Source organism: Cnephaeus nilssonii (genome assembly GCF_951640355.1).
Source record: "Cnephaeus nilssonii genome assembly, chromosome: 5".
NCBI lineage: Eukaryota > Metazoa > Chordata > Mammalia > Chiroptera > Vespertilionidae > Cnephaeus > Cnephaeus nilssonii.
The window spans coordinates 81,907,188-81,925,473 of record NC_137076.1 but is presented as its reverse complement, the minus strand read 5'-3'; the positions used below and the strand labels follow the sequence as shown (position 1 = coordinate 81,925,473).

At 41.9% G+C, this 18,286-nt stretch overlaps 1 protein-coding gene and 1 pseudogene across 8 annotated transcripts in view; both read right to left on the bottom strand.

Annotated features, from left to right (window-relative positions):
* Nucleotides 1-18,286, bottom strand: part of RNF14 (ring finger protein 14) — a 48,227-nt gene that overhangs the window by 13,170 nt on the left and 16,771 nt on the right. For 3 of the 7 annotated variants that reach the window (XR_013813486.1, XM_079770086.1, XM_079770082.1), the window contains exons 1-5: nucleotides 13,504-13,898; nucleotides 7,672-7,841; nucleotides 6,015-6,166; nucleotides 2,719-3,246; nucleotides 902-1,130 (exon numbers count right to left, since the gene is read on the bottom strand). Coding sequence is in view for 6 of the 7 variants with exons in the window: in XM_079770086.1 (XP_079626212.1) it covers nucleotides 902-1,130; nucleotides 2,719-3,246; nucleotides 6,015-6,166; nucleotides 7,672-7,825 (1,063 nt within the window). In the remaining variant the exon portion in view is untranslated. Of the gene's footprint in view, nucleotides 1-901; nucleotides 1,131-2,718; nucleotides 3,247-6,014; nucleotides 6,167-7,671; nucleotides 7,842-9,940; nucleotides 10,114-10,724; nucleotides 10,957-13,503; nucleotides 13,899-18,286 lie in introns of those variants that run through there. The other 4 variants (XM_079770084.1, XM_079770083.1, XM_079770085.1 and 1 more) reach the window with 4 other exon arrangements.
* Nucleotides 10,252-13,489, bottom strand: LOC307098946 (small ribosomal subunit protein uS2-like; annotated as a pseudogene). The gene has a single exon. The product of its transcript is annotated as a small ribosomal subunit protein uS2-like (transcript).

The window sequence follows — 18,286 nt, the reverse complement described above, 5'->3', positions numbered from 1 at the left end:
CTGCCTCCTGCAAGCCCAGGGCATGTGCCCCAACTGGTAATCAAACCATGACTTTCTGGTTCATAGGTCGATGCTCAGCCACTAAGTCACACCAGTTGGGCAAGGACCAATACTTTTGAAAAATACAATCAAATTAATTTCTTCCTTACAATAACCCTATGAAGTAGCTATTATCATCATCCTTGTTAGTTTGAGAAAGACTAAGTCACCAGAGGCCAGTTAAATCTATGTCAAGGACCTGCCTTCTCAATCCTTATCTAGATCAGAAATGGCAAACAGATTCCACATGGTGTGTCTACTTCAATAGAGGATGGCTTTCTGAAGTGCTGTGCTGTGATCAGGAAGATTCTGAGGCCTCCCTGAGCTCAATGAGAAAGCACTTGATGACTGATCAGACATATGTGCCATGGAAACAAGAGTGACAGCTATGCATCTGCCAGCCAGAACAGACAGTATTTCACGTTCATAGATAAAAATGACCTTGCCATTCCTTCCCTGGACTGTTATCCCCTGATATCTGCACGACTTGTTTCCTTAATTCCTCCAAGTCTTTACTCAAACCACTTTGCCAGTGAGGCTTCCCCTGGCTTTCCACAGTAAAATCCCAAGCTCCTTTCCCTTCAGAACATTTCATATCCTATCTCTGCTTTATTTTTTTTCCTCCTTAGCACTTTCTACCATCTGATATTTTTATATATGTTGTTTGCCTGTCTCCTCCATTAAAATGTAAGTTTCATGAAGGCATTTCATCACTAATATATCCACCGAAGCTAGGGCAGTATCTAACACAAAAGTTTCTGTTGAATAAATACTTCCAAATGGAAAACTGAAGTGATAAGTTTTGGTGTTTTTTGGTGGGGGGATAGGGGATAAGAGAACTGAGTTCACAGTTACAACTTACCTGCAGTGAGCTTACATGGAGAGACGCCATGGTAGGTCAATCTGCATAAGGTACAGAAGGCAAAATTGCAGCTGGAGCAGATGCCCATGGTACAGCCAGGCTCCTGCATCACAGGCAATTGGCAGCATGGACGGGGGCAGTACACCACATCTGCCATCAGGTCCAAGGTAGACTGGAGAAGAAGCCGATCATAACGGGCAAATAACTCTGCTTCTACTAGCTCTTTGACCTGGAGTAAAATACAGAGGTTTGGCAATTTCCCAACCAGTTCTGTTCCTGAGGATATACTTAGTCTGCTGGGGCAAATCAGATGCACATAAATTAAACCCCTCTACCTCACTTCAAGATCAAAACAAGCCCAGCTGCTCTGGTTCAGTGGTTGAATGTTGACCAATGAACCAGGGTCACGGTTTGATTCCAGGTCAGGGTACATGCCTAGGTTGTGGGCTCAATCCCCAGTAGGGGGCGTGCAGGAGGCAGCCTATCAATGGTTCTCTCTCATCACAGATGTTTCTCTCTCTCCCTCTCCCTTCCTTCCTCTCTGAAATCAATAAAAATATATTAAAAAAAAAAAAAAAAAGATCTAACCAAGTATGGCAAGTCTGTATCTTGACTGAGATGGTGGTTACATGGATCTACACATTTGTCAAAAATAAGCAAACTGGCCCTGGCCAGGTAGCTCAGTTGGTTAGAGCCCTGATACATTAAGGTCGCAGGTTTGATCTCTGGTCAGGGCACATACAAGAATCAACCAACAAATGCATAAATAACTGGAACAACAAATTGATGTTCGCTCTCTCTCTCCCTTCCTCTCTCTAAAAATACCTTAAAAAAAAAAAAAACACTAAGCAAACTGTACACTTTAAATAGGTACATTTATGCCTTCATAAATTTGATTTTTTAAAATCGCACCAAGCAGGCTGTCCTTATGTTACAGTCTATAAATGATTCAATTAACCATTCCAACAGTTATCCCCTTCAGATCCCAACCTCACACAAAGACAGGCAGTGATTCTCCAAGGTCAATGGCATTCTAGTAAATATACAAAGTAAGTCACCAGAATTTCTTTACACCTTTTCAACATTCATCCCTGCTGAGGACTGCCCATTCTGAGGCCAACAAAGAAAGCATTTATGTATGCTTAAATGGTAAAGACCATAGCATTCTTTTTTTTTTTAATTCTCACCCGAGGAGTGAGGATATTTTTTTCCATTGATTTTTAGAGATGGTAGAAGGGAGGAGGGAAGGGAAGAGAGAGAGATAGGAGAGAGAGAAAAACATCGATTTGAGAGACACACATCAATTGGTTGCCTCCCATGTGTGCCCTGACCAGGGGTAAGGATTGAATCTGCAACCCAGGTACATGTGTGCAGGCTGACGCTCCAATCACTGAGTAACGCCGGCCAGGGCAAGGCCATAGCATTCTTTTTTTTTAAACTCCTTCTTTTAATTAAAAAAATATATATATTTGTATTGATTTCACAGAGGAATGGGAGGGAGAGATACAAACATCAAGGATGAGAGAACGTCAATGAATTGCTGCCTCCTGCACGCCCCATACTAAGGATCGAGCCCACAACCTGGGCATGTGCCCTTACCAGGAATCAAACCCTGACTTCCTGGTTCATAGATCAACGCTCAACCTCTGAGCCACGCAGGCTAGGCAAGACCATAGTATTATTGATGGATACAGTGAAACAACTTGTGGGCTGTCTCCGAGACCTCGGAATGCCCTGATGAGCCCTAGCAAGGAAGTTCCTGAGAAGATGTCTCCCTTTGTCAAATAAAATTAGGATGCAACTGTTGATAAAGTTACCTGACCAGGAGTAGCCACTGAAGGGCACTTGGGTTCTGGGCAGTTGAGGCATTGAACTTGGCCATCTTTGATCTGGATTTCAAAGTAGTCCTTCAGACAGGCTTTGCAGTACACATGCCTGCACTCCAAGAAGTGCATGCATTCACTACCCAGCTTCTCACAGAAACAGATATTGCACAGGAACAATTTACTATTAAAGCATTTTATCTGCTGAGCTTGATCAAAGTCCAAGATTTCCTGGATCAGATTGGACAATGATTCCACATCCTGCACGGCTCTCTCATCCACAACTTCCTCTTGGTCTACAGCAGATCCAGCTGCTCCTCTACAATCTAGCTCTGTGTTGCCAGAGGCCTGAGCCGTCCTTCTCTGCAATTTTTTCTGAGAACCAATCTTGAGCTCAAAAGGAGAGACAATATTCAGGTACCCTAGGGTCTCTTCCTTAAGGAACTGCATCCAGGCAAACAGGACCACATTGCCACGATGTTCTTCCCACAAGTTGTCTAAGTGCTTGCAGAGAGCAGACAGCTAGGAGAAAACACATGAGGATGCAGGTGAGTTTGGAAAGATCATGATGCCTTCGACTCCTGTTTTCCCTTGAAACTTTAAGTTAGGTTCTCACACGTCCTAAAAGGATTTTTTTTTCACTGCTGTGATAAACTGTGCTATAAAACAGCACCAATATTCTTATCGGATCACTTCTTAAATTATTCAGCAACATGAGCCATAGTAGAAGACAAAGTCAGAAGCTAGAGGAAGTACCCTGAAAACAAGAGAGATGGTATGACTGCACAACATGTAGAACTAGGTTTACATGGGCACCGCTGAATAGAGGACTTTCTGTTCTTTAACTGTCCTTTGTGTTAATATTGCTATAGACCTCATGTAGGAGAAAGAGATCCAGTTCTAAAATTAACTGTTTCTATTCCAGTCGAGCCTTAGCCCTATAGATACCCTGCAATAATGGTTAGAAAGAGAACAGTTTAAAGGTTTTAAAATTAATTCTTCCAAGTCCTATCAAAAAGTCAACTCATGAAAAGATCAGTAACAGGATCCAACCTCGGAGTCCTTGTTACTCAGATTTACAAGCTGGTTTTAACTAAGCAATCTCGGCTTATACCAGAACATGTTTAATGGAGGCAGACAGACTGATATTGAACCTGGACATGATTACAAGCCTGCAATGTGGTTTGGCTGCCATAGGGAAAATTCACACTTTCTAAGGTAAGCAACCAAAGTTTAAACTATTTCAACTTTTCTCCCTTAGAAGTAGTCTGTTTTATTTGAATGACAAATATAAGAGGACTCTCTATTAGAAATGTGAAATATTTGTAAGCAGAACTCAGGAATTACAAGCAGGTTTTCTTTTTAGGCAAACATAAAAAAAATTAAGTCTTCCAGATGCAAATCAATTTTGTAAATTTAAATAACAAGTGAACAAGGACTACATTTTCTGTTCCTTGCTGCTCACTCAACCCTATACAGGCATGAACTTAAACCACTAGTGATTTTCCACATTTACATGAATATGCTTATAAGATCAACCACACTTTTTAGAAACCTGTTGAAAGCTGTAAAATGGAGTAAACACTAACACTAAAAGGGAAGCTTTGAGTTCTGTTTGAGCCAAATCCAATGAAGAAGCCATTCTCCTCTATCCTCTTTTCTTCTCCAGCCCCTTCTCAAAAGAGGCATCGGGGATATACATAAATGTGAGAAAGGGGAGATAGAAAGAGGAAAAGGAAAAAGAGAGATTGTGCATGTATATATATTGGGGGAGGAAAAATGGAAAATTCAAGAAAACTAAGCCTAGTTCCCTTCTATTTACCAACCCCAATTCAGTGAAAGACAGGTCCATGTGTCAACTTCACTATCAACAGGTGAAATTCATAATGCCAAGGAATCAGGACCCAGCAACAAACAAGAACTGAACCAAGAAGGAGTATAAGAGACGAGTTAAATGTCAATTATATACACAAAATTTTTATTTGATAGAAAATCCTACTGTAATTTTAGCTATATAACATAAAATAATGAACAACTCTCCTCTCCCACACCCTCCAAAGCTAGCATTAAGTAGATTCTATTTGACTGAATCTGAAACTACAGCCACACACCCTATTAATCTGTCTTTGTGTGGTTACACACGCATGGATATAAAGTATCAGGAGTTCTCTTGAGAAATGGGACTATAAATATCTAAATAATTTAGTCAACTATCAGTGATCTAAATGTCAAATAGCCTTTAATATTGGGAAGTGGGCAAATAATTCACTGTCTAGCATGTATTGCCTCTGGCACAGCTATTAGAATGTAAGGTAATACTCCTTTTTATTCTATGTGTATTATCTTTTTTAAGTTTAATTTTGTTTTTAAACCTCAATTTTAAGCTCAATTTTATAAAAGCACTCTTATCTAAAGATTAGACTATTGGGACAAGGAGAAGAGAGGAACTGAAAAATACATGATCAAAAAGGAAAGACTGACAAGCTGCTCCTTAAGGTCAATAACTCTGACAGCTTTTGTCTTAATATACATCAATCTATCAATCTCCATCATGACTTCTAGAAAAGTAGCTGCTATTGATCCATTACCTATCCCAGAACACTCTATATTAGCTTCAAGTCATATTTATGTCTCAATCACGAGTTAAGGTTGTTACTAGAAAAGGTTATATAATCGGGAGGAAATTACTGTTCATAATATAAGGTCTCAAGCCTTCAATAGCTAGCTACAGGAATCATATACATTTCTATTTTTGTGTAATCATATGGATGTGAGAGACCAGTCAACAATTATTTGTTCCTATTATTCAGAGCTTTAAAAATAAAAGCACTTATTATGTTTATTTAAGAAATGTGTTTATTCTAACTATATTAGATCAATTTTAGTCCTCCTAATTACAATTAAATCTTTCTTTTAAGGAATGAATAAGAAACTAAGAAAAAAGAGTAATTCCAACATCTAAGGAAAATGAGGAGGAACTTATAGTTTCATCATAATTCAGAGTAAGTGGGAAAATAGCAAAAAAAGAAAAGAAACAATATACTTGATTAGAAATTACTCCTATTGCAATGCATAATGATTAATAATTTTAATTACTGCCATTCCTTTCTAAAGCACCAAACATTTTCAACCCATTAACATTAGGATTCATGAAGGCAAGGGGAAAAAAATTACAAAATCAAAGCCATCTGTTCTCCATGCATTGAAGTCAAGATCAAGGTAGTCTTCAATTAAAGATGATTTTTTAAGTTTCTAAAAATGGATAAGAGAAATTAAGTTTCGGGTCTAACCTGAGTTGGTGACAGCCATTTGCCACTAAGTGTGAATGAAGGTGGGGAGGAGGATGGATAATCTGGTGGCAGTTCAAAGTTCAGCACAAGTGGAGGCAGAAAGCAAATGGTGTATTCAAAGCCACTATTCTGGAGACACTCATTTGAATTGCCTGAACCAAAAACAAAGATTAGAAAGGATCAGTTGGTCAATTACTTGAGTGTCCATTACTGTTGAGCAGTGCTCAAGAAAGACTTAATGCTTTTGTTGAGGGGATAAAAACCCTCCCCCAAAGCACTTTCTATTTCCTAATTTTAACTTCTTAGCCGCCACCTTTTAAAAAAAAAATCTTGTAAGCCCTTGAAAAATCTATTAAGCACCATGAAATTTATAATGAAGATACACAACTTATTCTTGTATACACTTTTGAGTACAATTCCTAACAGTAAAGAGCAAGTAATGCACAATGTTTTCTTTTGTTATTGTTTTACAGTAGATGATTAAAAACACAATCTAGAGAAAAGCATGTTTATTCCTGTCAAAGAGCCATGACCTACTTAGACCAGCATATATCAACTACCCATGAATCATAGTTGGGACAATTTGTTCCAACATAATGATCTCAGGCTTGAGGACAAGATACAGCACACAACACTCACAAGCAAAGTTTCATTTTACATTATCACACTTTCTTTTCTCAATGCCTTTATAATAGAAATATTTGAGAAAGTGTGCATCAAAGTCTCCTGTAAATGTTTGTATCAAATAAAGCAGTTTTTTGTTTTTCTGAAGCAAAGGGTCACAGAGTAATAGCACATCTCACATGTTTATAGTAGTTTAAATCAGCGGTCGCCAACCGGTGGTCCGTGAGGTCCGAAAGGTTGGTGACCACTGGTTTAAGGAAACCTTTGGAGCAGCAGTTGCCAACTTGTGGTCCGAGGACCACTGGGTCTGAAAGGTTGGCGACCTCTGGTTTAAATGATTCTGAAAACCAAATAGTATTAACCACCACCATGGTACTTTAAAGCTTCCAAGTGTTTTCACATACATTATTTAATTTCCTCTTTTATTATCTCTATTTAATGGCCCATGAGTCGTGGCTGATAAACTGCTAGTTAGAAGATTAGGATGCATGGAATATGCAAAGTAATATCCTAAATTCAATGGTCAAAAGGTGGAATCAAACTGAAAACTGTTTACCTCCCAGTTCAATTTTCACTGAAAACAGAAACATGCACTAAATCTGTAATAATACCATTTATCACTGATGCTTAAAAACATAAGGTGATAAATAATTTAGGTTTCAAACTCATAGATACAGCGACAGACTGACAGTTGTCAGAGTGGAGAGAGGGAGGGGGGCTGGTTGAAAAAGATGAAGGAATTAAGCAGTAAAATTGATAGTTACAGAAGAGTCACAGAGATGTAGATTACAACATGGGAATATAGTTAATAACAGCAATAACTAAGTATGGGACCAACTGGGTACTTGAAGCATTGGGGGAACCACTCTGTAAAGTACATGGTATTCTAACCACTTTGCTGTACATCTGAAACTAATATAGAATAATACTAGATGTAGACTGTAATTGAAAAATAAATAATTTAGGTTTCACTAAGAAATTGAGAATAATCTTTATTTAGACAAATCAGTTTAAGAGAATATTGTTAACTAACCGCTCACAAATATCTTGAAATTTTGTGGCAAGTCCAAATAGATCCTCGTTTCTCCACCTTGGACAGACTCTGCTTTTCTAAATTCATCTCCATCATAAATACTCGCCAGGGCCAGCAATTCATCCTCCTGAGCTTCTCGATCTTCTGCCGACATTTAATTTTCTGAGGAGCTAAAGACAATTATTCAAATCAGTTAAGAATAGGAAAGGCTGAGTTTGGAAAAGTCTAGTAGCACACAAACACACATACACAAAAATTTCCTCAGAAAAAAGTGCAAAGGATTAATCAATATTCTCACTATTCTGCTAAACTAAAAAATGACAGGCATGTCTAATATTCTAGTAGCTTTGCAACAGTAACAGCCTTTTTTTCAAAAAGAATGACAGTGGTGCTTCTAACTGCTGACTTTATCAGTTAGTATGACTAATTTAGGGGGAAAAGCATAATGTAAAAAAAAAATTTTAAGGACAAATCCCAAATTAGTTTGGCTTGTCCACTAAACCTAGCAACATGCCCTGCCCACAAAAGAAGTCACAGTATATTTGATATACTTTCTTTTTAAAATATATTTTATTGATTTTTTACAGAGAGGAAGGGAGAGGGATAGAGAGTTAGAAACATCGATCTGCTGCCTCCTGCACACCCCCTCCTGGGGATGTGCCCGCAACCAAGGTACATGCCCTTGACCGGAATCGAACCTGGGACCTTTCAGTCCGCAGGCCGATGCTCTATCCACTGAGCCAAACCGGCTTCGGCATATTTGATATACTTTTAAAAAATAAATGAATTTTTTATATCCACAGGAATCTCTAAGGCAGGTTTTCTCAACCTCAGCACTGTTGACATCGGAATAAGTAATTCTATGTTGCGGGATGCTGTCCTCTGTATAGGATGTGTAACAGTAGCCCTGGCTTCAACCCACTAGATAGATACCAATAGCATGTCTTTCCCTCAAGAGTTGTAACAATACAAAAAAAAAAAAAGAGTTGTAACAATCTTACCTTATAATAGACAAATATGCAAATTGACCGCACCTTCACTATGCCCAAGCCACGCCCACCAACCACACCACGCCCACCAACCACGCCCACCAGGAAACCGTTGCAGGGATGTTGGGTGCGGCCGAGCCCAAGGCTGGGAAAGCCTCGGGCGGAGGCTTTCCTGGCCTTGGGCACCAGAGGGGAGCCTGCACTGATCGCAGGAAACCACTGGGGGTCGGCTCCTTCGATCCTTAGCAGGGATGTTGGGTGCGGCCGAGCCCAAGGCCACCGCCTGGGGCCAAGCCCCGACCCTGAAAGAAGGCAGAAGGCGGTGGCCACAGCCAAGGCCTGGGTCCCCGGTGCTGGCAGAAAACTGGTGCAGGCAACCAGGTGAATGAAGGTCTATTGCACGAATCTTCGTGCAAACGGGCTACTAGTCAAAAATATCTGGACACCTTAACCGGTTTGGCAGAGTGGATAAAGCGTTGTTGGCCTGAGGACTGAAGGGTCCCGGGCTCAATTCCAGTCAACGGCACATGCCCAGATTGTGGGCCACTCCCCAGTAGGGGGCATGCAGGAGGCAGCTGATTAATGATTCTCATCATTGATGTTTCTATCTCTCCCTCTCCCTTCCTCTCTGAAATCAATAAAAATATATTTAAAAAACAAAACAAAAATATCTGGACATAGCCAAATGTTCCAAAGGGGCAAAATTACTCCCAGTTTAGAACACCCTGTTCTAGAAATGTTATAGGCACAGATACTATATAAGAGAATTAGGTAACTCAGGAAGCAGCAAAGTAACATTAAATTTTGGAAATAATACCAAATTTTGTCAAATCAAGTTTAAAATTTATCATTATTTTAGGCAACACAAATATGCTACAATTAAAGTGTGAATCAATGCTTTTTAATCACAGCGACTAAAATATGCACCACAATTTCAGATGACTTAAATGTAAAAAAAAAATATGAATGAGAATCTATGGAAATAGTTTAATCAAAACAACAACAAAAATTTACCATCCTGTCAATTAAAATATTGGGACTATAATTGCATTTGCAAATATTCTCCCTCTTAACAAAAAAAATTTTTATTGAAATGTACAAAACTAAGTTAGGACATGGCTTTTCACGTTATAAAAGGTGACACTACAAAATTTAGACAAATTCATTTAAAATAATGGCACTTTCAAAAAATAATTTTGTTCCAACATATGAAAACGGTTCTGCTTATGCTGTATCCCTATCTAAGACAATGACATGTTCCATTTGAGGTCAGTTAGTACCTGTTAATAATAACAAGAAAAGAATATGAACACTGCAGTCTATTTCAGTTCAGAGTCTGGAATTCATGCAAATATCCCATTTATTCTCCAGACGGTGGAGATGAGACTGCTGAAGTTGGATAAGAGGCCAAGATGCGGAACTCATACTAGATATACTATAGAAATCCTGCCATCTACAGAAAAAAACACAAAAGATGGTGTTAGCACCCTCTCCAAATTTAAATTCTGAATTTCCATTATTGCCACTTAAATCAAACACATAGTCAATCCTAATCTGCAGCTGCATACTACTCTCCCAGAACAGCCTGAGTCACATGGTTAAAAGGGCATTTGCATGTATCCAGCAGAGAGAGGTCTTATCAGACATTTTCAGCCCTGGGAGGCGCTGAGAAGGACCATCAAAGTAATGAGACAAGTCTTATCTTATTGACTTCAGCCCTGGGAGGAGCTGAGAAAGACCTTCAAGGTCGTGAGAGGAGAGGGTATCACAAAACCTTTACAAACATCTACAGTTTTTGTTTCTCCTTTCCTCTTCTGCTGTTTCTATTCCTTCAATTTGTACCCCTCCTCCAGTTTTTCCTCTCACTGCTAATGAATTAATCCTGCAAAGGGACACTCCACATTAGGTAATTTAAGCATGACAGTAGGATATTTAAAAGCACTTACACACATGCACACAGGCAAACTTTTGTTTTAGAAACTGTTTATTTTCTGTCAACCTTATTTCCATTCTGTAAAGAGTTTGTGGAAGAACAGCTTAAGACCATTCAGTAGTTGTTCCTACCCATTCAGTGGCCTGAGCAGTGGTGGCTGCGGACCGGTCTTCAGTGGCAAGCTGAGCACTTGTCTTCAGTAGGAAACTGCTGAATAGGCAGAGGGCACCTACACGCCTTCAGACCAGTCGCGACCTCAGGTTGAGCAGCAGTGAATTCGGGAGCTGGAACAGCCATTCACTCTGAAATGTCTCATGGGTCACAGGAGCAGCCTGCTCTTTCTTTTCAATCTCTTCAGGATCTCTGTAGAAGTAAAAATCAGGCATGACCTCCCATGTGTGTTCACGGGAGGTGTTGCCATGCATGCGAAGAACTTCCCGGGCCAGCATCCACCATGAGACCCACTGAGTTAGCCCACTGTTGTTGCAAGGGATGGAAATGTCCACATAGTACAGAGGAGAGTCTATGTTACACAGAGCACTGGTGGGCAGGTTAACAGAAGACGCCTCTGTGAGAGGCTGGTGGTCAGCCCTGGGATCAGAAGTCTTGGCTCCAAAGGCTGCTTGGATGTGGTTAGCGAAGGTTCCAGGAGTGAAGTGCCCAGAAATAGGAGTGGGTCCAATGGCAGCAGCAGACTTCAGCAGAGCTCACTGGCCAGTGTTCCTGGATGACATGGCACTGACATCAGCGGGGTTTCAATGGTGACAATGGCACCAGCTGCCAGCACAAGCTTCTCCCAGGTTCTCTTCCGATTGATGATGCAAATGTCACCACTTTTCCTTCAGTGGATGTACTGTTCCATTTGGAAGTCAAGATTGGTGCCACCTCAGTGGGTTCCTGCTGCAAGGAGTTTGAGGACATCCTCCTCCTTTATTTGCAGGAAACCAAGGGCTTTGGACATTGTGAAAGTTTCCCTTTAAGTTGCGTGGGAACCAAGAGCAATGCTGTATTGGCCCCCTCAGGGTAGCGAGGAAAGGCTAAGTTCATGCTAAATACTTTAGAGCCCTAGCTGGTTTGGCTCAGTGGATAGAGCGTCAGACTGGGGACTAAAGGGTCCCAGGGTCAATTCCAGTCAGGGGCACATGCCCAGGTTGTGGCCTCCATCCCCAGTTGGGGGCGTGCAGGAGGCAGCCGGTCAATGATTCTCATCATTGATGTTTCTATCTCTCTCTCCCTCTCCCTTCCTCTCTGAAATCAATAAAAATATATTAAAAAATAAAATAAAATAAACAAATAGAAAATAAATGCTTTAGAGCCAGGCTTCTGAGCTGGGAGTGAGGGTGAAGGGCCCATAGATAAGTTATGGAGAATCCTATGAACACCCCAAAATTATATGCAAATGTATGATATGAAACCATAATTTTAAAAACAGGTTCTCAGATGTATGACTCTCAAATAAGCTATAAATGAAATTCAGAATCAATTTACATTTATTGAGCACCTACTATGTACTGTATTAAGTCCTTTCAAATGACGTTATTTAATTTTTAAAAAATTTTACCAGATGTAGTAATTAAGCTTAACATAATTAAGCTGTTTCTTCCTATTTAAATACTTACAAATGGGGTGAGAGATGAATTTATAGTTTCTGGTTTTAGGTTAGTTTGCTCCATAATGTCTGCACATTAGAGCCACCTGAGCAGTTAAATCAGCTATCAGTGATCTTATGTGCAGCCAGGATTGAGATCTACTCCACGCAGTTTCCCATCAACTGTTCCTCATGATCTACCCCACCACACCCCAGCTTCTCAAGCTGCCATGGGGGTCCCAGTTCTTTAATTCAGGTCGCTGACCTACATTTCCCTCTGATTCTATCCACTTAGCCTTCCAGACCCACCTCCAAAGCCCCTAGTCTATGTAGAAATTTCTAATTAGATGTCGTGCCTGTCTAAAAATCCAGCAAACTTTTTAAATATAACTTTCCTATGACACTGTCTGGGGGTCTGAAGCCCACCTTGCGTTACAATAGTTTGCCCTTTCTCACCTACCAGACTGCATACGTTCCTTAAGGGTGAGAATCAAGTCTTTTGCGTGTGTGTATTGTTCTCAGCATTTGGCAGTGCCTTGCAATTAGACACTGGAAAAAATTAGAAGTGAATTGGAGTGAATGCAGTGTGCTGAAATGGGGAGCCAGAATCACACAGTTCAGTAACTGCTCTGCCACATCCCACTAGAAGCAAGAACATGGAGGTAGGCAAAGGGGAGGAAATGGGGACGAACACTTTGCTTGAGGTGATGCAGTGTGCAGATGACGTTTTATTGAGCTGGACGCTTGAAACCTGTATGGTTTTGTAAACCAATGTCACCCCCAATAAATTCAATTAAAAAAATCTTATGCCAATAACTCAAACACAACAATAATAACCAGCAAGAACAGTTAATACTTGGTGAGCTCTTACCGTGTGTAAGCCCTTTAAATGCATTAACTCCTGTTAGAGTCCCACAACCCAGGAAGCAAATCCTATCACTATTTCCATTACACAGATGAGAAAAATGGCATTTTAAGTCCTTTCCCGGCCCAAGGCCGTACAGCTAATACCTAACTACATCTGGCTTCAGCCCACCCTGTTTCTTCACCTGTAACACAGGACCCAGCATAAATCCTGGCGCAATCAGACGAGAGAGAATTCCAGTTTAACATTAGTTTTGGCAAACTGGAAACCGCTACACCGGGGAGGGGAGCCCCTCCTCCGCGGTTCCCCTGCGGCCCAGGAAAATCTCCTCCCTCTCCCGGGCCACACCCTGGGGACTCCGGAGCTGGAGTCAGCCCGGCTCCGGAATCCGCACGCCGCCGCCGGCGCCTCCACCGCTCACCCACCAGCGTGCAGAGTCGTAGTCTGTGCGACTCACCTACACCCGGGGAGCAGGCCCAAGCCTCGCTATCTGCCCCCGCGCTGGGACACAGGGCGCAGTGCGGCCGCGTGAGGTCCCGAAGAAGCCGGGACTGGACCCTGCGGTCTTTCAGCGCCCTGGGGCGGGGCGCGGTCTTAGCCGGGCCGGACTGGGGGCGCCCCGTCCGGTGTCTGGGGGGCTGGAGCCCACTGAGCTGCCCCGGCCCGGCCGCCCTTCTCGGTCTCGCGTGCACCGAGCGCTGGCTCCACCGTTCCTTCCGGCGAGCCTACCGTGCCGGGCCCGAAGGTTCCGCCCTCCGCCCTAGCCCGAGGCCCCTCCAAGTCTCTAGCCCGACCGGTCCGGAGACGCCCGGCTCAACCTGCGCACCGCCTCTTCCGCCTCAGGAGCTGTCAGCTGAGCCAGGTGGATCCGGCTGGGGCGGCCCGGCGCGAGGACCACTCTGCGCAGCCGCGGCGGCCGCCCAGGCCCCTCGGCCGCCCCCCGCAGGCGGAAGGCTGCGCTGCAGGCGGGACCGCCGTCACTGCTACCACTGCCCAGCAGAAGTGCTACGCGTGCGAAGAAGTTGATACAAATGCAGATCTGAGACCCCGAGCCCGGCGGGCTCCTTTCAGTCGTGCTGGGGTAGGGCCCGGGAATTAGAATTTTTACCAATCCCAGAGGGGATCGCGAGGCCGCGGTGTACAGGAGGCAGACACACCGTAACAATCCTAGACTTGCTCCTCCAGGGAGACTTATGCAAGCCTCCTCGCCCTTCTCTGATCCCAACTACCTTCTTAGAAATGCTGCCCATCTTTCTGGCACCTCCACGATAAAAAGTATTCACTCATTGTTCATTTTGTAACAATAATAACTGTAGGAGACAGGCCTCTGTGTAGAATGATTCTGCAGCATAGTCAACTTTGAGAAAAGAAACAGCCTGTGGCCACCGGGTTACTGAATTTCTCCAGGGCAAACAGGATGGGGGTGGAGGAGGAATGGAAAGGGTATGAGAACAAAAAACTGTGCCCATGGCCAATAGCACATTTTCCAGGAAGATCCGCCTAGACCAGCGGACGGCAAACGGCGGCTCGCGAGCCACATGCGGCTCTTTGGCCCCTTGAGTGTGACTCTTCCACAAAATACCACGTGCAGGCGCGCATGTACAGTGCAATTGAAACTTCATGGCCCATGCGCAGAAGGTTTTCGGCTCTCAAAAGTCGGTTTTCGGCTCTCAAAAGAAATTTCAATCGTTGTACTGCTGATATTTGGCTCTGTTGACTAATGAGTTTGCCGACCACTGGCCTAGACAAAAGGAGGTGGAGACAATTAGAAAAGACCTCAGTTCATTTTTTTAAATAACCCAATTGGAGACAATAAGACCTAGGCCAGTGGTCGGCAAACTCATTAGTCAACAGAGCCAAATATCAACAGTACAACGATTGAAATTTCTTTTGAGAGCCGAAAACCGACTTCTGCGCATGGGCCATGAAGTTTCAATCGCACTGTACATGCGCGTCCGCACGTGGTATTTTGTGGAAGAGCCACACTCAAGGGGCCAAAGAGCCGCATGTGGCTCGCGAGCCGCGGTTTGCCAACCACTGACCTAGGCAATGTATGGAGAGAGACTGTTAATTCCTTAGTACTCAGCCAATGAGGAGGGTCTCTCCCACCACAGAGTTAAATTGCCTGTGATCACTGCTCTGTGTGTGTCTGCCTGCCCACGGACACCGGCTCTCCAGAACTTAGTAAAGGTCTGGTTTTGCCATGCTTTATGTCTTCGAGTACAGTTACTTGAATTCGGACAGGTGAGAATTTCTCACAATAACTACTGAGCAATTAGGATGCTTCAAGCACTGTGCTAAGTGCTTTATGAACATTGTCTTCACTATAACCTTACGATTTAGGTACTATTTGTTATTCCCACTTTATAAATGAGGAAACTGAAATTTAGGTTCAAGAATTTACCAAGGGGCACATGATTATTCAGACACTGAGCAGGAATTAAAATTACATTTCCCCTACCTCATGCCATATATAAAAATTAACTCAAAAAGGATCAAAAACCTATATGTAAGAGATAAACTAAGTATAAAAGTCTTAGAAGGAAATGTAGGAGTAAATCTTCATGAACTTGGATTAGGCAATAGTTTATTAGATATAACACCAAAGCACATGCAACAAAAGAAAAATAAGTTGGATTCACCAAAATTAAAAACTTTTATGCTAAAAAAAACATGCTCCACTATCAACAAAGTAAAAAGACAATCCACAGAAGAAAATAATTGCAAACCATATATCTGATAAAGGTCTAATATCCAGAATACATAAAGAACCTCTACCACTCAACAATAAAAAGACAAATCAATTTAAAAATAGGAAAAGGATATGAGTAGCAATTTCTCCAAAGAAGATATACAAATGGTCAGTAAATACATAAAAATATGCTTAACATCATTAATCACCAGGGAAATGCAAATCAAAACCACAATGAGAAATGACTTCACATTCATTAGACTGGCTATAATACAAAGACAGGTAAAAAAAAGTTTTGATGAGTATGTGGAGCAATTGGAACCCTCATCACTGCTGGTGGGAATGTAAGAATTTTGTAGCTGCTTTGGAAAATAGTCTGATAGTTCCCCAAAAAGTTAAATATAAGATATAATTAGACCCACACCTAGATATACACAAGAGAATTTAAAACATATGTTCCCACAAAAACCTGTACACAAATATATAATTTCATTTGTATATATTTATTTGTATACTAGAGGCTTGGTGCACAAATTCGTGCATGGGTGAGATCCCTCAGCCTGGCTGGCGATCAGGGCCAATCAGGTCCAGCTAGGGGGAGGGACCATGGGAGATTGGCCGGCTGCAGGAGGTTGGCTGTGGGAGTGCATTGATCACCTGGGGTCAGCTCCTGCATTGAGCGTCTGCCCCCTGGTGGTCAGTGCACATCATAGCGACCAGTTGTTCTTGTCGACTGGTCTTAATGGTCACTTAGGCTTATATATATATATATATATATATATATATATATATATATATATATATATATTTATACATTTGTATATATTTGTATCACAAATGTACACTATAACAGCAGTATTCACAATAGCCAAAAGGTAGAAACAACTCAAATGTTCATCAATGGATAAGTGGGTAAACAAAATGTACTATATCTATATGATGGAATATTACTCAGCTATAAAAAGTAACTAAGTACTGATACATGCTACATCCTGAATGAACCTTGAAAACATTATGCGAAGTGAAAGAAGTCAGATACTAATGACCACATAGTGTATGATTCAATTTACATATATGAAAAGTTCAGAATAGACAAGTCCTTACAGACAGAAAGTAGATTAGTGGTTGCCAGGTGCTGAGGCAGGAGGACATGAGAAGTGACTGTAAATGGAGATGAAGGTTCTTTTTGAGGGTGAAAATATTGTGGAATTTGATAGTGGTGATGGTTGCACAACTTTGTGAATGTACTAGAAACCACTAGATTGTGTCCTTTTAAGGGGTGAATTTTATGTGAATTATATCTCAATAGCTTAGGTACAGAGCACATTTAAGTGGGATGCTGAGATGTTGGTTTTTGCTTCTGGGACCTGCTCTTGGTCTAATGATGTGCTGTGGCCATCTTGAATTTTTAATAATTTTCAAAAAAGAGGCTCTACATTTGCATTTTGCACTGGGCTTCAGAGATGCGAGATGGTGGAGTTGAAGGCTAGGAGAGGATGGGGTGTGTGACCTTGGCCAGAGGTCAAGACCCAAGGCATTGGGTAGAGAAGCAGGAGGGAGTCACAGACTATGTCTGATACCTGCAGGTACTATGTTGGGGTCAGCAGGCCTCCATCAATGCCTGCACTTGTTCTCATCCATTGCTGGCATCCAATAGGTGTCCAGAGACTTTGCTGAGCTCATCCCACCTGCCCACTGGGGACAGCCTCCTTTGCAATTTCCATCACTCACAAGCACCCCGGAAACAAGCCTTGACATGGAGAGGGGCACCAGTGTGGAAGGGAAAGCCCTGCCCCAACTCTGGGAGAGCAATGGAGAGTGGTGAGCCCACCCCAGGACAGAAGTGTCACTGACTTCCTGCTAGTCTCCTGTCGCTGTGTATTTGCTCACCCTCTAGATCTTAAAAGTTTTACTATTATCACATGAGAATCTGAAAAATTGGTTTTTCTTTAAAAAAAAAAAAAGCTACTACACTAAAAGAACTACATTAAAAGTCATTATAAATGACTACTCATGTCCCAGGTTCTGCTCTAAATGCTGCTCATTGTCTAAGCTAAACCTTCCAGCAGCCCTATAACGTAGTTACCATCATCAACATCCCTATTTTAAAGTTAAGGAAACTGATCACAGAGAAATGAAGTGACTTGCCACTGGCACACAGATGGTAAATTACAGAGCCAAGCTTTGAACTGGGCAATTGGAGTCTAGAGCCCACATCATTAACCCCGAGGCTATGCTTAAATCAAGTTAATACTTTGCTCAAGGAAAGTGGTCAGTGAGGTTTATAAAGAGAAATAACGAGATCACCTCCTGACCAGCTTCCTGGTCAGTGCAGCTCAAACAGTACTTCAGGTCATCCCAGGGTTATATAAAAACAGACTCCTAAAAAGGCTTGAGGTGGCTGACAGGATGAAATGTTTTCTGTGCTTCTGAAGCAAGTAAAATTTGATTTACAGTAATAGGCACAGAATGATCATGTTTATACTTGCAACCTGGCATTTTATTATTATTCCCCTGAATAACAGTGAAAAGAGTTTTGTAACCCCAA